Below are 26,216 nucleotides of genomic sequence, written 5' to 3'. Positions count from 1 at the left end.
GGATGCATTTCAGTTCTGGCCGCTGCCTTTCAAAAGGTCCTGCAGTATGCATTGCATCACGGTATTTCTAATTTTTACCAAATCAGGGTTGCTCCCTGAGAAGCAAAAAGAGGAAAGATTTCTATTGTTAATCGTACATGCAAGAGCCGTGTACAAAATAAAGTCTTAAATACAGTAATTACAGTAATTTTTGTTAAAATATTTCTACACAATAAACCTGTGGCTTTGAAAACTCCAACAGAAGCAAAAGAAAAACAATCCGTAATGAAAAAATTGAAATCAGAAGCCACTAATAACACTAAAGGGAGCCCAGAAGCCAAATTAATGTTTCTACAAAGAAATACTTCCCTACACCAGGCAAATTCCTAGTAAGACTCTTACCTGGGTTTTTATACATAGGATTCAGATTTCATTTTGAAGCATGCTTTTTACAAACTGTTTAGTGTTCATATGTCATTACCACTGTTGGGCCAGATTGCACCTGGCATCGATATAAACAAAGCTTTGGCAAGAGTTCTTTCCTTTGGGATGGAGACATCTGATTTTCAAGCTGAAAACATGTCAGTGTTACAAGACACTCCAAATAGCCTGTTTTACCAGTGCAGTAAATTAACCCGCCTGGTGTCGTGTTAAATGCTTTACAAACATCAACTGAAGGTGAGGGAGGGAAACAGCAAAAAACAAACAACAACATTTTAATAACTTGTTTGACTGGGAGCAGCAAAAAAAGTACAAGCAATGCCTAAAGGGAGGGGGTGATCCTGGGGAGACAGGACAGCAGAAGAAAACATGATTTTCAGATTTTTGTCCTGTGTTCAACCAAGAGAGTCGGTCACAGCATGGGAAGACGCAGAAGGAGCAGAACGAGTTACACGGGCGATAGAAAAGGCCATCTTCACTTGAAAAACGGATAGGATAACAGCAAACAGTGACTCTAACTCATCATTGCCTCTTCTACAGGAGGAAGGCTTTTTGAAAGCTGTTACATGCAAGAGGTTCGCCTTTAATGCTGCAAACTGCTGGTGGACAAAGACTATGTAGGCAAAACAGAGGATAAAATATTAGACTATCCCCCTTTCTTCCCCATTGTTCAGGATGAAAAAGCTAAGCTGAACTTCTGGGCACGCAGAATTGGCTGAGTGAAAGCTCTCGTCGCTAGATCGTGCATTTGTGCTAAGCTTGAATGGTCTCGAGGACAATGGGGTTCAACCTGCCTGTGGCTCTACAGCTATCCTGCAATATAGATGTGAAACTGGAATAGCTGGAAAGTAGGTCTACATGCATATGGGGTCAAACAACGACCTGCCCTGAGAAACACAGGCAGAAGCACTGTTCTTAAGTATATGCATTCATATACCTGTTAGACTGAAGCCATTTTGCCACTCTTGTCTTGCTATTTTAATTATCCTGATAGCTGTCTATTTCCAAGCATGCATGTAAGTGGGCTAGAATAATCAATATTCATAAGCATTCATAAAATGCATCCAAGTTTATGTTAGGGTGAATGATAATTCCCCAGAGGATTACGTCTGTGGTAGGTGTAGATTTATATTAGTAAGATTCAGCATGATTGATTCTTGCTTGGCCAGCAAGAGAGGACTTAGTGTCCATACTGGCAGAGATTATATCTGGTCAACAGGAAAGGAAAACTGGCCAAGAAACTGCCAACAGAATCTGAAGCTGTGAAACCTGGTCAAGAAAAAATAAAGCCAAATAAGCAACAGATGAAAAATTATCTTAAAGCGAAGATCAAATCACTCAGTTGGAAACAAGAATTGTACTGGAAAAGGTGATGCCAAGAGCATGAAAGGACATAGGAATTAAAGAAAATAATAATACTAAAGAATCTGGAGTACTGAATACCAGTAATTGCTTTTTGGGTTTTTTTAATGTACCTTAACACCTTAAAAAAAAAAAAATGGACAGTTTTAATGTGCTCAAAGATTTATGACAAATAGCAGAGAGGATTTCTAAGCCTTATGAATCATTTGGAAAATAATGACAGAGGTCTCAGAACATGAGAGCTGTGGACATACTGAAGAGACCTCAGGGAGGGACTGCAAAGTATGATGAAGCAGCTCTCCTGTGATGAGAGGCTGAGAGAGCCAGTACTGTTCAGCCTGGAGAAGAGAAGGCTCGGGGGATCTCATCAATGTACTTGAATACCTAAAGGGAGGGTGCAGAGAGGACACAGCCAGGCCCTGCTCAGTGGTGCCCAGTGACAGGACAGGTAATGGAGACAACCTGAAACACAGGAGATTCCCTCTGAATATCAGGAAACACTTTTTCATTGTGAGGGTGACCAAGCACTGGCACAGGCTGCCCAGAGAGATTGTGTTGCCTTCATCCTTAGGGACAGCCTAAAGCAGCTTGAACATGGTGCTGGCAACCAGCTCTGGGTGGCCTTGCTTGAGCAGAGGGGTTGGACCAGATGAGCTTCAGAGGTCCCTTCCAACCTCAGACATCCTGTGATTCTATGGCTCTATTGGGGAAGGTGATAGATTGAATGAGGAACCAGGGAAGAAAGAGACTTTGATAAGATGCATGCTTTACAACAGTTTTCTTGTACTATTGTACAGCACCCTCAGACACTGGATTAGTCCAGTGGGCTCAAGAGGAACAACCAATTTGTTCCTGCACCTTTACTGCAGAAACCTACTGCCTCTAAAGAGGATGCTTCCTAGGAAATTTGTTGATGAGTGCATGCTAAAGGAAAGACTGGGAAAGAAACAGGGAACTCGCTGACAGATAAAGCCAAACATCACTGTGTAGTTTGCCCTCAGATAGTAAATGAAGTCCTCTAGATGTAGAGCAGAGCCTTGGCAAGCACTTTGAGGACCATTTCAACTAGGAAAGGACCTGAACAACCTGCTGTATCCAGCAGCATAACTACATACCAGAGCAAGTGCACACTGGTGGGGACAGTGCCTCAGCGCCCAGCTGGAAGGAGAAAATGGGGCCAGGGAGCTTCCAGAGATGGCAGGCACGGTTGTCAGACAGACACCATGTTTGGTGGCAGGCTGGCAGCGGAGGGAGCAACCACTGCTATGAATGGGAAGGGAGCATCACCATCTCCCATCAGGGATTAACCTGCACCTGATGCAGGTGATGGGAGTGCGGATTCTGGCTGGTGAAGACACTTCTGAGCACTTTTGGAGAAAAACTGCCTTCTGTTCTCAATATGAAACATATTGTTACCGGGCCAATAAAAGTGAAAATAGGTTTAGCAAGTAAAGCAGAACAGCTCCCTTAAAAAGTGTCTGTTAGGTAAGTTGCACACATTTTCATTAATCTCTTTTGGCAGTCCTTAATTCGGATCAAGAAGAAGATTCATGTCCAGTCAAAGGGGCAAAAGAATTGCTAAATAGTCCAGACACTTACACAACAATGAAGCAAGTTGGGCAAAAATGTGAGAAAAAAAGAGTGAGCAAAAACGGCAATTTAATGGGTGTCAAACTTGTGAATACTGAATTCCATTTTATCACTGTTTTAAAATCAGTATAATAAAAACAAAGCAGCAGTACTGTATGAATGCAATTACACTGCTGTAAAATCCTGATTGTCCATGAAGTTCATTCACACAGGAAAATAAATTATACTGCTAGCGGCATTTTGGTGAACAGATGCATGCCAAAGCTTTGCATCAATTTAATGTTATTGGTGGCAACTAAATTGTAAGTAGTTAAATCAGTACAAAGAGCAGGATCCAGGATGGCCCCAGCATTTACTGTTTGTGTTAAGAAATTGTCCAGAGCTGAACCCTTCTTAATAGTCATTTATTGACATTGCATTTGCCCAAAACATGAGAGAAAACACCTGATAAGCCAGACATAAAGAGTTAGAGCTCAAAGCCTGCAGACTGCTTGAAGTGGGTGAAATCTGTGTCACATTTGGACTTGGACAGATGTAAGAGTAGGTAACGAAAACACAGATGAAGGAGACTACACGTTCAGGCCTGGAAAAATGTTACGAAGGGGGCAACTTAAGCGAAGGTAAAAATTGTGTTAGTCAAATAAACAATGATTCAGCAAGGTGCCCTGCTTCCAGATGTCCTGGTCAATTATGCTGAGATAACGTTATGTAAATATATATGGATATAGAATGGGAGCTCATAGGGATGGTTGTTATGGGATGCAGGCATTTGTTCAAATACTAACTACCTGCTACTCTCCTCATTAGCACAAGACAAGTGAAATGATGAGTGCTTAGCTGGTTGGCTCTGGTGGAAAACAACAAAAACAGCTCAAGGAGTTCCTTTTACCATGTTGCCCTTCCCAGCTGCTTATCGTTATCCTTTGCAACTCCCTTGTATGCAGTGATGCAATTGTTTGTATGTCCATGCTGTAATGGGTCTGCTGAAATGGTCTGGGGTGAAAAAAATCCTACTTTCCAACCCAGATATAAAAGGAACCTGAGTTTTCCTAATGTGATTGCTTTGGTGATCCAGCTTGCATGTTGGCACTAGGAACAGTTTTGTTGGAACTGCTTGAATCTTGCAGAAATAAACATACCTTGATTTATCTTACCCTTTTATTGGAGAATATGCACCAACCATACTTTAAATTTCACAGATATTCCAGAAGCCCCACTAAGGAGCACCTTCTTACTCAGGCTAGCATTTAAAAATAATGTATTTCATCAGGAAAAACAAAAAACAGTTGAAGAAAAGCCTAGGGAAAGAAATGTCACAAGTTCCAGTCATTTCTTCAACTGCAATCAGGAATATCTGAATGAGAAACTTAAAAAGGTTCGAAGAAAACCAATAAACAACTAAGATTTTTTTATGTACGTGTCTATAAAGAATGTTTTCTATTGTACCTGTGCAGGACATCTATGTATAAATGTGCAATGTACAATGGTGTACAAATACCATACTACAACACAGGAGTGACACAAGAGCGGTTTGACCTAGAAAATAACCACCTCCTCAGGTCACACTATCAAACTGGAGAAAAATCTCAGTTCTGTTAACACCAGTCATAGGTCTAGGCAGGGAGAAATTCCCATTGCCAGGTTTGGTTTAGACCACAGAAAATAAGTGAAGTCATTTCTAAAAAGGTCCTTACTCCTTGCCATGAACACATGAGTCATGGAGTTAATCTAATTTTATGTTAGGGCTCAGCCTCTTCCTTAGCTAGTCACTCCCAATGCAGGGACATGCGGGACATGACATTCTGGTGCTATTTCCCCTCTGCTACTTTGGGGATGTGGAGGTGTAAAGAAGGGGATGATGTCGCTTTTGTATCTCTGCCCATCCTTCAGGGACTCTGCCAAAAGTGAATAGCTAGTTGTAACAGGCTTCATCAGGAGCATCTGAGAAAATGTTGCCTACAGGAGGTGCCAAAACCTGCATTTGGGGTGGAGTGGTATGTTTGGGTTCCTTGACTCACCCCAGGCACCCACCCAAGGGGGATCTCTATGAGAAGGAAGCCCTTCTGGTAGCAAAAGAAGAAGGATATCTGGCAAACTCCAGTATAGTGAGGTGGGTATTTGTTAAGGTAAGCACCGGCTGAGAAATATATGTAGAAAACAGGTTTGCTTTGTGAGTATGCAAGAGTTATATCAATTTAGTATGAAGCTTCCTAGATCAGAGAATTCCTGTGTTGAACATCTCCTAACATTATTCTCCCTTGGAAGTAATTACTTCAATTACAGGCTACTTCTACAATGCTAAATGCATCAGATCCAAGAATAGATCCCTGGTGCCCTTGCCTAGTGGGGTGGAGGGGCTCCTGTCGACATTGTATAGGGGCAGACCTCTAAAGCAGACTGACTACAGTGACAGATAACACAGCACATGGGTCTGGGGCTCCCTGTGACACAGAGGAGCTTTGATGGACCTACAGTATGGTTGTTTTCCTGGGTGGTTTTTCTTCAGTTCCAGCAGCTAAAATAATATGAGCAGCATGCCAAATCAATGTCGGGGGGGTGGGGGGGGGGGTGGTGGGTGGTGTTATCCATTAGCTAAGGACATGCATTGCATGCCCTGGGACATGGCAAAATGGTACCTGTGAGTGTATAAATGCCCCAGCACAGTCCTTGCTGGAGCAGGGTGGAGGCAGCTAAACGTGGTGCGGTGTTGCCTATACACTGCTGTGTGGGTGCGATGCCTGGAGAGATCCATCTCCAAAACCACACCTGGGCTTTGCTTTGGAGGAAACAGATTCACTCCCCCAGAGGAGAGTCTGGATATAAATGAGCAATTGTGTCTTGTAGGCAGTTGGGGATCAAGACCTTCAGATGAAACTGGGAGCTAAGTTACCTGATGGTATAGATTTCCTCAGAGGGTCTATAAACAGACGTTGATACAAATGATATGTTCCTACAAAGGCACACAGGATTACATAAGATAATATCTGCTTTAAAAGGCTGCCTGTGAGAGGAGGTTTAGGAAGTCCTCTTCCAGACGGCACAAGAACTCACCTGGTGGGAGGACTTCCTGGGGTTCCTTGCTTAGCATGAGACACCTGAGTGACTAGTTAGTGTCACAGATCTAAAGCCATTGCATAGAGACATATGCATATCCACAGTAACACCATGTAACTTTAAGATGAAAGTCTAAAATGAAGCGGTGAGAGCTTTTTTTGCACAAGTATGACTTTACTATGGACATGACCTATAATCACATGGATTTAGGGGATTCTGTGGGATTTTTATTACATTACAGAATATTAATTTGTTAATTTACCAATGCAGATAAAACATGCTATGAAAACTGAGACAAGAGCTCTTAATCAGTATTTGCACCATACCAAAACCATGAATGGTTGTTCCAGGTTTACTCTTTGAAAAACCTGTTTTATTATGACTGCAGGTAGATGGGGAAAAATTTCTGCCAGAGGAGGATGAAGGAAGCCATGGCACAGCTGACCTGATTTTTCTTAATGCCTTCTTCATTCCCAAGGGCTTCTGAGCAGCTTGGGGCAGACCTTGGCTCTTTCAGTACAAGCAGTCCTAAGACTAGCCAGTTGCTTTCTTTCTGACAAACTTCTATTTACCTTGAGGTTGCTTTTAACTTCCCACAGCATTTAATGTTTATCTTGTTTGGCTTTAATTATTTTTTTCAAATCATTTATTAAATAATTGAGGCAGTAATTAAACAATGCTCCTGATGGCACCCACTTTCTGATTTTCAACATGTTTGATCCGTATCTCACTTAGAATCACCACACCTGAAATCAGCTGCTGAACAAGGGATTGACAGTTTGCTAAAGCAGATGTACTTTTGACAGGCAGCAATTTATTTCATTGTCAGCCCTATGAAAAAGATACATTTATACCAATTAAAAATGGATGCCTAAATGTATACATTTTCCATAATAATTTATTGCATCATGCCAAGTAAATATATCTTAAACTGGAGTATTTTAAAATCAAAAATAAGCATAAAATACAGTTAAGCTCATGTGATGCCAGATGAAAGGAAGGTACAGCCTTTATTTTTTATTGATACATCAAATTGAGTATTGTGATGTTATTTCATCATGCAGCCATTCATTTGGACTGTCCAGGAAGACTAATTAGCACTAATGCTTCTAAAGTATTTTCATTTGCGATTCTGATCTGTCACAAAACCAAAAGCATCCTCAGAAAGCCAGGGAAAAAAGTAAAAAGACTGCATCTTGCAGCCAGCTTAAATTAGTGTTAGCTTGATTTGTCTTAATTGAAAGGTTGTTTACATCTCTTTTGTAAGTGTTTATAAAAATTGGCAGGCAGAAGAATAGCTGCCTACGTACTTGAACAAAATCTTCCTTTATTGAAGCTGTTGTATATAGTGCTGTCATAAAAAAACCCTTTAGAAATATTTCTGTACATAGTCTTAAGGTATAAGCCTCTTGCTATATTTATGTACACACACACACCCCCCATGCTGTATTATTTTTGCTACTTAGATACTTACGCTAACTCCTGGTGTAACATTAATATTTCTATGTGCCAACTCATTCTAGCATCCTGTTTAAATTTCTATGAGTTATATGGAAGTTGAAAAATATCTTACACACGCCTTGTAAAAATGTCTTGCTCTTGCACTGATATTCACATCCTCAGATGCAGCTCAGCAGAAGTGTCATGCTTAAATAGCTGTGCACACCAAAACCTTTATGGGTATTCATGAGTCTGGATCCGGGACTGCTGGCTGGGTGGACCTTGGGTTCTTGTTCTCTGGCTCCCCACATTCAGACAGGCCATTGCCTGATCATCACATATGGAAATTGCCCATATTTGATGATGTTGGATGAACCCCACCTAATATCCTCAGGATCCACATTGCTCAAGCTGGTAGAGGGAGGTAGAAGCTCGATAAGCTTATATGGCAGCAAGCAGCTCCCAGCTATTCATAAACAGCTTTAAGAGATCTTGTCCTTTAAAACTACAAGATAAATATTGTTGATAGGTGCACTGATTAATTCATAGACCTTAAATGAAACTAATAGGAAAATGGGCAAAGAAATGAAGATTCCTCAGCAGAGCATAATTAAATTGCAGCTTATTTCATAATGCTGACCACCAAAGTCTGCTTCATTTTGGTGTTGCTAGAGCATGTACTGCATGTAAAGACAATTAGCAGAGCAGAGAAAAGCAGCAGATGCTGTAGATGCACAGAGTTAGATGACTCATTATGTCATGAAGAATCTCTTTCAGGAAAGTGAAAAGGTTGGTATAAAAAAAGAAAAGGCTTGAATAAACCAAATCATTATTAAAGAATTTGAAGATTTCAAGAAAGAATAGCGGAAAAATCAGAATTTGCAGTGCTCTAAGATGTGCATTTGCCTGAACCGCAGGGAAGCACCAACATAAATGATGGAGACTCCATTCTACCTCCCTCTCCTCACTCCTACCCCTTCTTTCCTTTGGGATTATGTGGTGGGTATGACATGTTCTCTATTGAACCAAAAGAAAATGTGGTTTAGAACTTCCTAAGTCTTTAAAAACGCCTCAACTGATTTTCTGGCTGATAAGAAAAGATGTAATAACAGCTTCCTGAAGGCTTTGCAATGTATGCGTATTTTACAGCAGGTTTTGAGTCTAACAAGACTAAATAGAAATACGTATTTGCCATTTCAAAGATACCTTCTCAGAAGTACCTGGTGCATGTAAGGTAGGAAGCAGGTCTTGTGAAACAAGCACCTCCTGTTCTCAGAAATGCTCTGCTCTGCAGTTACGGTTCTCTTTGTTTCCTTAAAAACAATGCAGTTTGTCATTTCTCTGGCCAATCTCATCTGTGGATTTGAACTAAATGAAGTATTATCCTGTATGGTATCACTTCACTGATGGAGAATTAAGCATGTAAAAAATTTCAGGCTTTCCCACTGCAGAAACTCAGTTTTGCCCAAAACCCATTGTGGGTGTATGATATATGAGTGTGCTTCTGCAATATGTTATTTGAGAGATACATCCATAGGGTATGCACTGTGTGACAAAAGATTCAACAATGTCAAGTCCTGTAAACAAACCACTTTAGGGAGGTAACATTAACACATAATTGTATGTTTTTACCATGTCAGACCCGTCAAAAAAATAACTGGAATTGTGAATATAGTAATTAATTTTTCCTCTGCCATTTGAAACATGCAAACTTATTATGGCAATGAGGATGACAGATTCTGGCCATCGTATATTTACATTTCCAGATGAAGAATTATTACTAAAGATGTTAACAGGGCGAGATCTATACATAAACATAGCTTTAAGTATACCCGCTATCTTTACATTAAGACCAGAAGGTCTTGAGGAAAACAAAAAGGGTGCCGGGGAGCTAAAACTAGGTAAGAAAGATAAAGCAAAACACAGATTTTGTCCCCAAAATCAGGCAGGTCTAGAAATCACAATGCTGGAAAACTGGCTTGTGGGGTATCAGACCAGTTTGAAAAGAAAGAAGAAAATGTAATTCTTCTGTCTGCTGTTGCTGTCCCTAGAATTCTGTTAATCTGACCATGTTTGCTTCGTAATTGCTGTATTAACACTGTGTCCAGGGTGAGTGGGTGCCTGAGCTTCCAGCTCTATGGCATTCCCTCTGTTTCAAAGCGGAAATGTCTATGTCTTGACATATTACTTGAGGGAAAAAAAGGGGGGAAATAAAAAAGGGAAGAAGGAAAGAAGGAAAGGTACCAATTCAGCTGGTAGGAGACTATGATACTACTGTTACCAAAGGCACCTATTTAGGTGGGCTTATACTGCATAGTTCTATAAATAAGCCTGAGGGGCTCCTTCTTCGCTGCCATCCCCTTCCCCGAGTCTCGCGCTCTGCCTGCCTGATCCCATCCGACAGTAGAGCTGATACCGCAGTAATCCCCACAAGTTTGGGACTAATGAACTAACTGCTGGGCTGCCGCCACGGAGCTTGGTCCCAAACTATACTGTACTTCACACTCGATTTATTCTCCAGATGGCGAGACTACGCAGCCCCGTCGCGAGGGACCACCTCTTCCACTGGAGTGTAAAAGTGGACGGATGTTGTTTTCTTTGCAGATTTGATAATTCAGAGCTAGGAACTCGTGAGGATGGTTAGCTATTAGGTTTAATGGGTGCCAATCGAGCCAGCAACATGCGTATTCCCATCTTTAATTTCAGTGCCTGTGTTTCTGGGTCATGGTGGATTTGTCCGCAGTGCTGCGTCACTGAAACCTTTAGCTTCTCCAGGTGGCATAGCTGCGCATGGTAATGAGCATCTTCCAGTGTCCTCCCCTGAGTCACACAGAAGGGATGCTGCAGGAGCCACTCTGAACAATGGGGTTTTTTTCCCAGTGGGTTTTCCAGCACAAGTTGCAAATTTAGCATATTTTAGTAGTAACTCTGTTTACCATGAAGCTCTCTGTTGTCTTTCTCTCTTGTTCAGTTTGATAAAGAACCCAATCCACATAGGACTCAATGGGGATACCACAATCCCAAAGGTACCTGGGGATGGAATAATTTACTTCATAATCACGTCTATTTCTTTATCAGCTATTCATTCATGACAGTATTACCCAATGTTGTGGTTCTCAGGTGAAGAACAGGGTAAATAATTTTTCCACCGTTCCTTAAAAATTCTGCTTTGACCATTCTTGGCAGGGACTTTACAGAGTGTTTGGAAAGCGTGTTTGTTCTTGCATCCATAAAGACATTTGTCAGCGATTACTATTTACTCTACTGTTACAAGCTAGTTAGTTTACCTAGCTTAAAATTTTAACTTTTGCATGGATCCTTCAGTAAGACTGGCATCAACATTTCCCTGCATAATGAGGCAGAAAGGTCACTCCCGTTCCTGCATGTTTTTAGTACATTTAGTCTGAGGTTTCTGTACAATTTTTTATTTACCCATGAAATGTTTTATTGGAAGCCTGCTTAGGGACCTGATACACCCCACGAAAATCCCATTGATTGGGAGTTGTAGGAAGGGTAGGCACCGAGTCAGTACCTTCACGAGCTCCGACTTTGGCAGCCAGGTCCTCTCAGTTTGTCCCACAATGAAAAACATAAATTGAATCCTGATGTGGGAACTATAGTGACTAGAAGTGTTTTATTATGGAAGGGAAACATTTCCATTCCTGAGGTATCTAGGCAGACAGATCTAAAATATAGTGGTTCTAAAAAACTGCATCAATTTTCAACCCAACAGATGGCATGGGTGTGTTAACTAACATAGCAACATATTTTCTATTAAAATATGGGAAGAAACAACAACCCCCTCCCCATGTTTGTTGGTTGGTATAAATTCAGTGAAGTTGTTGGTTATTTTTGGGATATGTACCAGAGGGCTGCACATTTAGTTTATGTAAATTGATAACAGCAACAGCCTGTTAATAAGTGCTTTGTATGGAAATATACCTAGAAAGACACGATCTGTCTTTTTTGGGAAGGGAGTTGCAGCCTGAGGAGAAAAATAGCTAATGAGATGGTCTAGCGCTCATTATTATAATCTGGGAAAAAAAAATCATAAATTAGGCTGTAAGTTTGCTAGAGATGTGCCTTCAGTTGGAATTGGATGCTGCCTTGGTGGGTAATTTGGGGAGATCTTTCTTTTGCAAATTGGATCAGTGTGTGCTGAAACGGTGATAATCTGACTTTAATTAAAAGCATAAATTGGTTTGGAGCATGTTTTTAAGCTACCCTTCTGCATCATATTGAGAAACTTTCAGCCCAGCCCTAGAAACCCATTACCCCTGGTCAGAGAAGGAAAACATAGGGGATTTGTATTACCAGGTATTGGCATCATATGGTTCAGTTTACCTAATTCAGAAGAACCATTTCAGACTCCTGTGCGCTGGAGCTGTCTTCCAGCTGGACGTGTTTGTAGTAAACTGCATGCATCTTTGTGTGGCTTTCCTAATGGCCCCAGTCAGAGTCCGTTCACAGCAGTTTGAACATTTTGGGTTGTATTTTCCAGAGATTACCTCTGAACGTGCCCCTTGATCGCAGCACAGGGATGCGTACATGTGCGCCTTGTTCCCGTCTGTCCGATTAACGGACATATGCTCCCAACCTTCGGAGAAGCACGGCTAGTAGCCCCAAGCTGAAGGCTGTTTGCTTCAGATTTCATTAACTTTCTGCTTCATTATTCCTTCCTTTAACCAGTTAGAGCCATCACTTGCCTTTCTCTAAACTTACCCTAATTATCAGGGGTCCCAGACCTGTAAATCAGTACACTGCAGAGCTGTCTTAAACTGGCCTGGGAGACCCTGTTCTGATCGGACCTGACAACTGTAAGCTACTGTTCCCTCACACTGTTTAACTCAGACCACATTGGGAAACTGCCTCTGCTCCTCTCACTGGCAGAGATTTGCATCCGTCTGGTTTAAATCTACTGTCATGTGCTGTTTTGCTGATTGGTATTAGCCTGAATATTAACTTTGATTATTTTCCCCCCCTTAAGTTTATCTCTTCTCTTGAAAAGCCTCCCTATTCAGCAACTGCATATTGTTAAAGTTGTTCCCGTACCTCCATGAGTCAGGAGCTTTAAAGTTTTATTAGCCCCATAAAAACTCTTCACAAATGAAATGACTTTTGATAAGTGTGCATTTTGACAATGCAAATTTGTTAGGGGCTGTTGGTGAGTGGAAGGAATTTGGGGTTGAAACTCCAGTTGGCAGGAAGCAGGGAGCCCAGCACTCTCCTTTTCCCCCTCCCTTCTTGTCCAGGCCAAGAAATGCATTTCATTTCAGAAAAGCATGCAAGTGTTCTTCATGAAAATCAACTATTAAGCAGATCTGTAAATTTACATTCACAAAAATAGCAAATGGCCATGGGAAACACATGTCTTTGGAGTTTTTATTTTGTGCCAACAGGAGAATAGCTGTTTATGTGGTTGAAGAAAAACCTGCAGATTATTTTGGTGTTATCACATGTGAATTGTGAACTTTACCATGGGCTTTAGTACATTTTGGATACATGGAGAAAAGGAAGATTTATGTAGCAAAATCAAAGAAATATATGTACATGTGTGTTTTCTGACATCCAAGCAATAGGGATGAATTACAAAAGTGAATTATTTTATGTGAATTTAAAGACATGCCATTTTTGTGAGTGCAGACAGTGCAACGCATTGTAGTTAGTATAAAGATTTGCGTTTGGTAGACGTATTCAGCACTAGTGGACAAAAAGGTATTGTTTTTGACAAGTGGTGGTATAGAAGTACTTACACATAAAACCTTAGCATTTTATTCTCTAGTTATAAAGAAACAAGGAAGGTAAAATTGCAAGGTGCTGATGATGACTGCTTCAGCAAAAGCCCAAGAGTGACAGAGGTTTTGGGCACACCAGTATACCGGCTGTCTAGTTTTCCCCACATCATTTCAGAAAGTTGTCTGCTCAGCGCACTTTTCTGTCAACAGAAAACATGCATTCTTTTTCTTTTCTTGTCCTCTAAACTCATACATCTTGTAGAAAGAAGCAAGGCTGACCATTGTGAAAACCCTCGAAAAGTTTGACTTTGGCCAGGCTGAAAAGTGTGTTAGGATAAACTCTGCCTCCAGCGGTCTTGCAGAAGAAGATCTAGAGGTGCTTTTGCAGTCCAAGACCCTTCCTTCAAGCATGATGCTGCCAAAGGTTGAAAATGTTGAAGAAATAAGATGGGTGAGTACCAACAACACAGTAGTTTTTGACAGAAGCTGTTAGGCCAAAATCAGACAGGCACAGAGATGAATGACTCTTGAGTTATAAGGAAGGCTCCAAATACCATATGATGTTGTTTCTTGGCTAAAGTAATTGGGAAATGCATGCACTTAAAGGTAAGATGAGCTGTATAAAAGGTGTACGTAGAACACCTTGCATTTATAGATAAAACCAGTGGGTTTTCTCCCACAGTCAAGAACTAATATTGATGTCAGAGTATAATACTAAAAATAGAAGCATGAGTATCTTCTCTTAACTGCCCTAACAAGCAAAATGACTGTCTGTCCATGAGTCTTAGTTACATGCATTGTAAGCAGGAGATGGGGGAACCATGTTACCAGCATATGAAAAAATGAGTTGGGGGGGAAGGTCACTCCTTGGGGCAACTGGAGGAACAAACAGGAAGCTTTTAACCAGTGTTTTTAATTAGCACAGATATTATTTCCTGAGCAGTTCTCTATTTCTTCCTTTTTAATTGCTGACAGGTGTGTTTGTGTTTCACGACTGACTTTTCAGCCAATAAAAACCTGAAATGTAAATGGTTGGCATGTCAAATTACTTAAGAAAACTTTGAAATAGGCCTAATTATGCTATAATTGTTTTAATTGTCAAGAAAGGGGGCATTTGCTTAGATATACCGTTATTGCTGTAACATGCCAGTAAAGGAATAATGCTTTATTATTCACTTCTATATTTTTGCAAACTGCTAGCCGAGCAACTAGCATGCATGCAAGCTGTGATGAAAGGCAGGCAGACGTATTAGGATCTATTTTAATCTCAGCATCTAACCATGATCAAACCATTGAGGCTGGGTGTGAGCCTACACGAGCAAATATGTTGGGTACGTGATGAGCCCTGTCCATCCAGTGGCACTGCTTCTCCAGCCTCCACTGCTCGTGATGGAAGGCACACCGTCCCCTTCCACCAACATTTAATTAAATTAACCAGGGTATACCTCTCAGGGTTTACAGCCATGTAAGTGTTAGACGTAACTTGTCAGTAATGAATATTCATGCTTCCAAAATGGCAGAGCCCTTGCTGACACCAGGCAGGTTTTCCAGGGGGGTGGGATTTCACTGGCTCTTTGTCCCCTCATCCTTTTCCACCTTCCCTCTCTCTAACTTTGATTTCCATCATGGAAAACAAGCCAGCCCCAACAACTTCTGTCTCATTGTCTACCTTTTGCTTCCCTCTCACTTTGCCCAACCATTACACACAAAGAGTGCGCTCTGCTTAACACCACTGCCGTCTTTTCCAAATCCTCCCAAAATTCACCTCGGCCTGATTTTTGAGCCTCCCAGAATCTGTTTATTTCCCCCCACATATACCCACTCCCCCCCCCCCCTTTCATTTTTATTTATGTGCAGCAGAAAACCTGGAGGCTGATGCACAACTAAAAGATGGGCTTACTTGTTTTCTTTTGTGTGAGAATCTCTTGCTTTCCTTTTGTCCCTAGTGTGGGTACTTGTTTGACTGGCATGGCTTATTGGACTATAACAAGCGTAACTCTCCCTCCTTTGTGGCGGGACAATTCTCCCACAAATCCCGACCAGTGTGCATTCTTCCCGACACACTATTGGGTGTGCACTGGAATTGAAAGAATTGCTGAGGCCTTGCTACTTCATCCCCTCCCCAAGCTTTGTGGGGTTTTTTTTCCCTCCGCCTTCTTTCTTTTTCCCTCCCTTTCTCCCTGAAATGAACACTTTACCGGGCCGGAAACATTTAATCGTCTCCTTTTGACAAAAAAAAATTAATTGAAACTTCTCCACTCGTTACCTTTTGTATTGGTGCTTCTTGCAGTTTTTTGAAAGAAAGAGGAAGGGAGACGATATTTAATTAAACTGCCTTTTTTTTTTTTTAATTTACTTTCAAAACAAAAGATAAGAAAAATCCCAGGAGTGTGACTTTTAAAATATTTTCAAATAAAATAAGAGCTCTGCTGCTTTAACCTGCACCTAAAATGTGAACACAGTGGAGCTTTTTGCTTCCTTTTTTTCCCTTAAAAAGTAAAAATCACATAGGAGTCTTAAGAATATATGCTGATGCCATTATATTACCTCGTTTTCTGCAGTTGCCTGGATGAAGTTTACTGTTTTCTGTTTCTATAGTACCTGCCATACTGTACGCTCCCACATGTGAATTGCATTGATTATTATTTTTATCGTTCTTGCGCATTTTTGGGTGCAATTCTCTTCTCCAAAGAAAAGTTACTGAGACAACCTCGGTGACGATGCAAAGCAGGGATGGGAAGGGCAGCATTCTTCATCGAAGAAAGCTGTGATTTATTTTGGCCTAATTGTAAAGTTACTGCAAATTGATGGAAAGCTTTTTTTCAAGATCTGGGTGATTAGATTTTCCTTCTTTTGGGGAGGGGCGGTGGGGGGAAGCTAAAAGGGGAAATAACACCTCTAATCCAGCTTCTGGTAAATAGGCTGCCAGCTTTTAAAATGAGTTTCCTTTCTATTAGTCAGAATATTATGCTAAGCCTTAAGCATTAGTTTTTTTATGTTGCCATAGCAGCCTTATTCCTGCAGGGTTGTGACCTGCGATGATTACAGTACAAAGCTTATAGGGTCTTGAAACCCCCTTTGAAGATGAAAAGTCTTTGATGGTTTATATTTATGCAAATCTCTTAGATATGATTTACCCAACTGAGACTGAATGGAGAGATGATTAAAATTCCCTTTCCTTTGATATCCATTAATAGTTGAATATTCCTTAAATTTAAAATATATGCAGATGTTATTTTTGTCTTTATTTACTAACATATTTTCACCGTACCTGCGACATGTTTATCTCCGCACAAATTACTCGATCTGGACAGACATAATAGATTTACAATATAGGGCTGAGGGTTTTTTCCCCTCTTTTTTTTTTCCTTTTTTTTTTTTCCCCCTTTTGAAAGGGGAAAAATCTGTGCAAGAGCTTTTGTATGTTTCCAGATGATAGATTTTGGAATTTGGGCTACCCCACTGGCAGCTCAGAGCTAGCTGTGAACTGGTCTCATGGAAAAAATTGGCAAGCTTTGGTCTTCAAAGAATTAAACTTCCTTTTTAAGGCCTTCCTAGGTAAGCTAAAAAATTATGAAGAAAAGCCTAGTGAACAAAAGGGTAACGGTGCCGTAATGAATAATACGGATGCCACTTAGAAGGCTGGGGAGCGCTTCCAGTGATGGCAGTGCTGGACCTGAAACAAAAACGGACCTCAGGTACAGCAGCACTTCATTGTTTTCCAGGGCCCGCGGATTTGCATTTCACTAAGCCAGGGTGAGAGGTGCTAAGCCTGGATGTTTTTTTTCTTGCAAACCAGCCTCCAAACACAGAAATGTATGGGAATGCTGCGGTTTCAAATCACAGGCCTCGTTAAAAGCTGGTTTCATTTTTTTAATTGCAAGTTTTTGGGGTGGGGAGGGGTGTAGTTACAGGCAGGTGAAAATTTAATGCATTATATATACATGTAGACTGTTCTGGGGTTTGGTTTCTTTCCTCTCTCTCTGATAGCTCACACTGTCTAATTTTAGTTTTCAGACAAATTCTTACATCACCTAAAAGGCCGAACACTTGTAGAACCAATGAAGTTTATCCCCTTTGTGGAAACTGCAGTGGGCTTGCTCAATTTTAAGGTAAGCAGGTCTTGAAGCATTCATATTTTGCCATCTCAGCAAACTAGGATAAGCAAAATAGTCCCCAGTCTCCCCCTAATTTCATCAAAGAGGTCAAAAAATGCTAAATATATTGTTCAATCCCCTAAAACATTTGCACATTGAACTCTCATGTTTGTAATGTAAAGGCCTTCATAAATACAAAATATTTCAGTGACAGAACAGTTTCAGATAGTCCATGTCAAATAACAAAACCTCTCTACATTACTGTTATTTTTAACACACTTGGACTGGACTTCTCCATAGATCTGGAATACTCACAGTGTTGCAATGCACTTAGCTACTTAGTAGCTATCAAACTCGACTTTTGTATAACATTTAACTTTAGAAAAAAGAATTAATTATCATTCCACTATTTCTAAAACCTGGCATCCTTATCATGGTTTGTACTAAGAAGGTTAGAACAAAATTTCATGTTATTGTTTTCTGAGTGCTTAATGCTAAGATTAGAGGTATACTTTGAAAATAGGAAATATCCAAACATGCTCCTTTTTCAGGGTAATTTAAGACCAAATCTTATTTTTAAAGTGCATTTTAACATAAATTTCTCCCAAACCTTTACTGTCAAGCCCAGGTTTTTCAGAAAGGCAAGGCAGTGTGGTAATGAAACGGAAGATCTCATGCATGCACCAGCAATTCAGCCTTCCCCTCCCAAGCTCTAAGGGAAAGTTTCGGTCCAGCTGAGGGGACACACATCAGAAGTACCTCCAGAAGTACCAGCAGCCCTCACGGGCAGCCTGCTCATTTGATGCAGCCATTTATCTTACAGCACACGCTAACGTATCCGGGAACATAATAAAGCAATAACCAAATAGACATGCTCCTGTCCTGCGTGCATATGCAGAATTGCATCATATTTTAAACTGGCTGAGGTTTTTCTTCATCTACGGTATTTTATACTGGATTTTTTAATATTGCAGTTGCTGATGTTGGCAGGAGAGCTGCCTTTTAAAACGCTCTGTTAAAGAGTAAGTTCTTGTCCCACCAGCTGACATAGAAGAACACACATTAGGAGAGCTGGTAATTACACCCATCTCTCTCCACATACCTTAGCCTTAAAAAATATCAGTATACACCAAACACTGATATAAAACAGCCATATTTTGGAAATGCACTTTTTCACATAGCTACAGCAGCAAAATTTTTCATGCTTTTATTTTAATACTTTTCTGCAGCACTTGTTGCATTTTTAACTTCCTTAGCTAAATTGAGTTATATGTAGCAGAAGACTTTAAATTATCAATCCTACAAGGAATCCTTATATCCCATAAGTAGTCTACAAGCATTTTAAACAGCTCATATTATATTTTTTAATAAAAGATATTCTGATCTGTCTTTCTGTATTATGTGTCAAATAATCAAATTCAACACTTTTTGTTTGCTTTTAAGCAGTATTTGACAAATGTTGTGTTTCATATTGTTATATAAATATCTGCAGTAAGGATCACAGTAATACCCAGGGCATTATGTCAACCAGAAGGTAGGGAATGTGCAATAAGGTCCTGTATTTACATGGTTTAGGCATACAGGTGCTTAGGGAAAAACAATGTTTTCTCTTTTGCTGAGTCATTTTAAAGCATTGTGCATAGTCGAGCACCTACAGTGGCTTTGCTATTTAATAGAAGCAATTTTAGCTGCAGGATTTTGGTAACACCAAGTTGCTGTAATATCCTCTGTGGTTGCTCTGCATCCTGCATTTCTGTAGACATTAATACTCTGTTCTTGTTTGAAGGCTGTCTGTGAAGAAGCACTGAGAAGAGGATCCCAGGTTGGCTTTCATTTGGATGCAGTCGTCTTTGGAGGAGAGGATTTCCGTGCCAGCATAGGTTGTTACCTGTGTGTTTGCTAGAAATGTTAACATATTCCATTTGCATTGGAGAAGCCACATGTGATTTATGGCCATCTCTTTTTGGACAGCAATAATTAAAGTAATGGCAACACTTGATTCTGCATTTTACATTTGCACTTTTCCCCTTGATTTTTTTCAATGCAGAATGTATCACTGGCAAATTAAAACGTTGCCCCTGTATGTCTCAGGGCACTGACACTTTCATGTCCTTCTTACTATGCAGTACCAAAAATTAATGAAAATAATAATAATTAAAAAAAAACATAAAAAAACCCAAACCTGTTGAATAACTGAAATGATTTAAAAAATATGTTATCCATAAGAAACATATATGTGCTTTTAAGAACTACATTTAAAGTCCTACAATTTGGTGGCTTCTTCATCATGATTTTACAGACAATTATCAGTCAGGGTTTTGACATCGCACACAAATACTCTCCTGATAAATTTGCTTTAATAAATTTACTTTAAATATGTCTCATGTCAATACAGCCATGTAGTCACATGAAAGCACAATTAGCCTTCCTCAAAAATAAAATGTATTTCACGATTTCTTTTATAAGCAGCTGCTTAGCTTCTTACTGATCTGATTCAGTTTAAATATAAAAGTGCAGAGCTATCAACATTTAAATTAAAAATAAGGACATTAATGTAAAAATTAGCATTGCCTTACTACTGGAAATCTGTGTCTAAATAGTGATACTAAGGAAAGGGAAATTTATTATTATTATTATTATTATTATTATTATTATTATTATTATTATTATTATTTCACACCAGCCTTCACATGTGCATGGTGCTTAGCTGGTGCCCTGTGTGCACATAAAGTCTCGTGAATACTTTTGTTCTATCTCAGAAGTCATCTACCGTTATTTTTTCATCCAAATACTAAAGCTTAAATATTCAGCTTAGGACATCAGTTGCGACAAGAATCGGAACCAAGGAAAGTTCAATTCTATTCCCAGTGTGAATTTTTTAGCCATTTAGTTGTACCCAGTATATCAATTTGAATAAAGCTTCTCTTACTCTAATGCTTCTCACTGTACATACAGTAAATAATATAATCAATTCATTATTTCATGTTAATCCTAAAGCAGAAGTTCTTACCAGCCAAAGTTTCCACTGACTTCAGGCTTATAACTTCTGATTTGAACTAAACCAAAATAAGAATTTTATAAGCCAGAGTTTAAAGAGATTATTTTTTGTTTCGCTAAAGCATCTTTTTTTTCCCAGAAGAGTATTATTTTGACAATATAGCCTCACACCCCATTTTGCTCTCTAAAATGGTTAAATGAAAACTCAAACTTCCATTTTTTTATATAAGAAATATTTAAAATAGAAAGGCCAAAAATACTCATCAGCTTTTCTTTGTTTTGAATTATTTTCATAGGTGCAACAAGCAGTAAGGAAACTCATGATATTCTATATGCCAGGCAAAAAATAGTAGTCACAGCAAAGGCATTTGGCCTTCAAGCAATAGACCTTGTTTACATCGATTTCCGAGATGAAGATGGGCTCCGCAGGCAATCAAGAGAAGCTGCCTCAATGGGATTCACTGGTATGGCTTTCTGATGATGTCTCAAAATAATAAATATCTTCTTCAATTTAAATATATTGCTACATTTCCTGTCACTTAGGCAAATAATTTGTTTTCTATTTCAGGTCATTTAGGTGTTACTGAAAAAAATCAGTAATACCTGAGTCTTCTGTGTTTATTGCCACCTTAAAAACTGTGGCAGGAAATTTTGCCTGAAAAGTCACAGGCTGCTTTTTAAAACCACATCCCATGAAGTGTGTGACTGTTTTTGAAGAGAAGTTGGGGTAGGGGCTGTGCAGTGATTTGTCCCGTCAGGGAGCATGGGGAAGGCAGTACTATACTCTGCAGTGGCCACTCCATGATTGCTTTTTAAAACATTTGGATCCCTTTCTCCTATTTTTATTTTTAAGCAGAAGTTGTTAAAAAGTACTTTTTAGGTGAGGGAGTTGAGAAGCAAATCTCGTACGCTAATTGCTAGGGGAAAGTTATTTTCTTATTATTTTCTTTGATTTGTTTTTCACCTCCTGGCTCCCCTCCTAGTAAGTGCTGGTGACACCTACGGGTATTGGCAGACAGCAAGAGCAGCACGCTCCTCGCCTTATAGTCCTGTAATGCAGCCTGTTACCCTCTAACTAGTGTACCAGACCACTCGGACACCCCAGTGGGACAGCGCAGCTACCAAAGCTTGGGGTTTTGCAATAGAAATCAGACATTTGACAAACGCATTAAAGAATTCTAGCATATAGGATGAACATTTCACATTATTTGTCTCAGACCGTCAGTCAGGATATATGTATGGTAATAGTACACCTTTTAGGTTTTTGTTACCAAAAGCATGGGTCCTGGCAATGCCATCTAGCAAACTATATTTTTACAGTTAGTGGTATATGACAGTTTAATACACCAAGCAAAAAAACAAGTGTTCTTTTAAGCGATCTCTGCATGTCAGTGAAAGAATAGCAATCAATGCTTTTCAGTGCAAACTCTGCCTTACTGCTTGTTGAGCTTCAACATTTGCAAAACTAGATCTTGTTTCAGAGGCAAACCATTTAGCTCCTCACAGCTACATTATCCACATCCATGTGGACTTCCACCCTTCATTTGTCTGTGATTGAAGTTGGGAAAATATTAGGGCTCCTGAATAGTAGCACCTGCTGATGGCTACCTAATCTTGACCAATATTTCCTAGCTTAAGGAAAAGCTTGATTTTTGCAAAAAACGAAACATCTGAACCTCCTGTTGACAGAAGATGGAGTTGCAGATGCCTGCCACCTTTGAGAGCACTCTTTTTGAGCACTTAATGTGTATTTAAATACTGAAGTTGGGCTGACAATTTAGGAAATTTAGAAATCCTCAGCATAAACAATGTTGATGGTGGCTTGGACTCCACTCACTTTACAGTGGAAGTTGTCTGACATCAGGACGGGGTCCAGATAGGAGACAAATTAAAAAGTCATATTTAGCAGTTTAGGATGTAAATGGAACTTTTAACTCAGCCATAGAAGTTCCTTGCCTTTCCGTATGAGGAGTAAAGATCTGTAAAAGGTACAGACTTCATTAAGGTGAACTCGCAGCTCTTGCTCTTTGCCTCCTGCCTTTCCACAACTATCATTAACACATTTCCAAACTCCCACAAACATCCTGACAACCAGTCTGACCATAATTAGAGGTGGGACAATACTGACTTTTCTGATCTGGTGGCCAAAAAAAATAATAATAAAAGAAAAATGTTTAAGTCAAAACAAAACAGCATTTTCCATATTTTTTGTAAAAATAGAAAAAAAGTTTTGAAGTCGATCCAAAATGTTTTACTTGTTCTTTTGTTTCTTTTGCTTTCAGTTTATCTAATGCTTTTATAATTTTTCTCGTTTGTTTTGATTAAAATAAAATATCATTTCAAAACTGAAAGCAAAAACTTTTAGTTCCAGAAGCATAGAAATGAAACATTTTAACATTTCCAATTTAATATTAATCACATAAAATCACAAATGGGCCTTAGATTAATCCATAACCTTGCACAAAACAGCACTCTGCAGAACATATTTGCCACTGACAGTGCTTTGATACCATGAGAGTAAAATACTGAAATAGCTTTCTAACAACAGGTTCGAAACATGTGATTCTTGTTATTTTTAAATATTTAAGATCTCTTCCTACTTCTTTTTCACAAAGAATCAAAATCACTGAAATCAACAGGACTAAAACGAGATGAATATTGCCAATTGCTCTCTTAGCTGGGGAACGCACATCTATTTGCACACATAGGACCAAACTCACTACCCTCAAAACTAGTGCAAATCCAAAATACTCAGCAAAGCTCTATGTCCCTAGATTTCTCCATACTTAGATTTAGACCAATGGACTTGCCTAATGTAATCAAATAGTCAAGGTGAAACAAGCAAAGTAACTTAACAAAAAATTTACCAGCTATTTAGTTACTATTGTAACCCTCATTGCTTATTGTAGTCAGTTTTCTTTTCCAGTTATATTAGAAACAGCCTTTTTTCCCTTCAGTGAGTGTGTTTACATAAAATAAAATGTTTTCAAATGTAATTTAGCCAGATTAATAGATCTTTTATATGTATATTTATATTTTTTTATATATATATATATATTTATGTGTGTATATATATATATATATATATAGGGGGAGTATATGTATATAGACACACATGCATACACACCCAACATGATGTTTTACTATACCAGAATCAATGGACTTACTTAGTGTGTTGCCTACATAAATGGTCATCAGTTTTAGGAATATTTATGTAAAAAATTAAGTAAACCTTGCCATAAGCTTCAACAGCTGACTTAGTCATTATAGAAAGTCCTGTGCTACATGCTGAGAAGCCAGATATAAATACGAAACACTATAGGTTTCCTCTCTTTTTGCAGTCTTTTGTAGAAGACTGAAACAACACCATCATACAGTTACCTAAAAGACTTGACAGGTATTGATTTAAAGCACAATATATCAAGTGGTACTGTAAAAAGGATTTCATGGTCATAAATTTTAATGTCTTCCAATTTTGCACTCTCTCAGGAACTTGTCAATAACAACAATTCTGTTTAAAATATTTGCTTCATTCCTGCATGGCATTATGTCTATTATACAAATATTTGGATACATAAGCTGTGACAAAAATCAACTGAGTGCTATGAATCAAAAAATGCATTATACCCTTTGTAAATTGTGCAGTAGTGTTTTAATAACAGAAAGTATAGCTTACTGCTACAGACATCTCTATCAAAAGCAGATTTTTTAGAGAAATATTTTACACTTTAAAAAATTGTGGATAAATGTTTTTGATTTTTGTTATAATTGTAGACTTAAATATAATTTAAAATATATTCTACATTTTTCCCAGAAAGTTAAGATCCTTAGGATTTTGCAGGAATTATTCCCTGCAGTTTTAGACTGAACAGTTTAGCTAGGGAGAATTTGCTGTATTACAAATAAGTAACATCATAATCTTATTAATGATGAATTTGATTAAATTGACTAAAAAAACCTTTGATTAGGCCTAATGTAAAATACATTAGTTAAGAAAATTTGTTTCCATGTAATTTCTTTTAAAAAGTATTGTTCTTCCTGAGTTTAAAGCTTTTACCTATTTTTAAGCTATTTTTTTTAAATGGTTATGACATTGAAATGTCAAATTGAATATCTGGATGCCCATAAGATCATAAACTACAGGTTGTTTAATAGGAAATATAATAAAATTGAGCTACTTATGGCTTTTTAGCTGAGAAACGTGCAACACTAAAATAATTACTATTTCTTTGCTCGTTAAATTAAGTATGTTATGACGCTGCATCCCCAGGTTTTGTTTGTACTCCAGGTTATCACACAGACCCACCGCAGTCTGATAAAAGTAATCCCAGGGTTTCCTTCAGTGGTCATTTCATTTAAAATAGGTGTATATCTCTGCAGTCATACGTGAAACTTCTTCGACCAAGTGATGGGCTGATTTCTAATGTACAGCTGACTTAATGGCAGTAAGAACATGGGAGCAGACCCTGTTGTGCCAGGAAGCCTCCCTAGGTCCTGGTGCTGCAAACTTCTCCTTGCGTGCAAAAATCTCTCTCCTGTGAGAGGCTGCAGCGTGCAGTGAGATGGGATGGGAGGGAGTGGGTGGCTGTGGGACCCTCCATGTGAAGGAGACTGCTCACTTGGTGGCAGGTTTGCAGAATCAGGCTCATCCACCTAACTAGTTTTGTTATCTTGCACAGTCATTTATTCCCCAGGAAGCTGGGAATTACAGTAGCTTCTCTTTATCGAAACGCTTTGAAACCAAACTGCAGAAATCACACACGTCTGTGAAATTCCCATAGAAATGAACTAATAATGTTAAATGTTGCACTTCTAAAACTGTCAGACAAACTAGATCTATATTTGTTTTAAGGTAGCTAAATACAATAACAGATTAAAATGGATTATGTGGCTGTCTATTCACATTTGAAAATCTCTAGTAAAAAAAAAAAGCAACGTCTATTTTTATTTTCTTAACGCATGTATATACAAGAAAGGATTAAAAAAAGTACTTCATAAAACCTCAGGCCATTTCTGGTAGTTGTTTAATATACCAGTGACTAAATAAATATTGCAATCTGCCTGCAACTGCTAACTATTACAACAATTTAAACAACACTGAGGATTTGATGATGCTAAACCAATACTGAGAATTTAGAGCATGATCCTTATGTGACTGGTAACTTTTCACTCCTACAAATCTCTTACTATCTTCTTCAGATCTCATTTTCTGAACATATTTTAATACAATTTATCCAAGAGTGTCTGTAGCTGTTGTTTATACAGTTATATTCCGAGATGCATTATACTTAAGTGTTATTGACTGCCCTGAACAAAAATTGCACCTGAAACGAATAAGAGAAGATGTATGAATTGAAATGGGGAGGGAGGAGAAAGAATTGTAGGTTCTTTCAAATTATACTGAATGTAAGCATAGCTCAAGATATTTTAATTCTGAAAACAATCTGGCTAAAGGCTATCTGCCTGTTGTCCAGTTTAAAAAATTAAAGAAACCAGGTAAAATAATTAGTTAAAGAGCAAG

At 38.9% G+C, this 26,216-nt stretch overlaps 1 protein-coding gene across 8 annotated transcripts in view; it reads left to right on the top strand.

Moving 5' to 3' along the window:
- Positions 1–26,216, top strand: part of CLYBL (citramalyl-CoA lyase) — a 171,144-nt gene that overhangs the window by 128,973 nt on the left and 15,955 nt on the right. For all 8 annotated transcript variants that reach the window (XR_010612330.1, XR_010612329.1, XM_065677999.1 and 5 more), the window contains exons 3-6: positions 13,864–14,052; positions 17,612–17,713; positions 19,485–19,578; positions 20,992–21,159. Coding sequence is in view for 6 of the 8 variants with exons in the window: in XM_065677999.1 (XP_065534071.1) it covers positions 13,864–14,052; positions 17,612–17,713; positions 19,485–19,578; positions 20,992–21,159 (553 nt within the window). In the remaining 2 variants the exon portion in view is untranslated. The remainder of the gene's footprint in view (positions 1–13,863; positions 14,053–17,611; positions 17,714–19,484; positions 19,579–20,991; positions 21,160–26,216) is intronic.

This window comes from Lathamus discolor, chromosome 4, assembly GCF_037157495.1.
Source record: "Lathamus discolor isolate bLatDis1 chromosome 4, bLatDis1.hap1, whole genome shotgun sequence".
Taxonomy (NCBI): domain Eukaryota; kingdom Metazoa; phylum Chordata; class Aves; order Psittaciformes; family Psittacidae; genus Lathamus; species Lathamus discolor.
The sequence above is the reverse complement of the archived record's forward strand: the minus strand, read 5'-3'. Positions and strand labels throughout refer to the sequence as shown.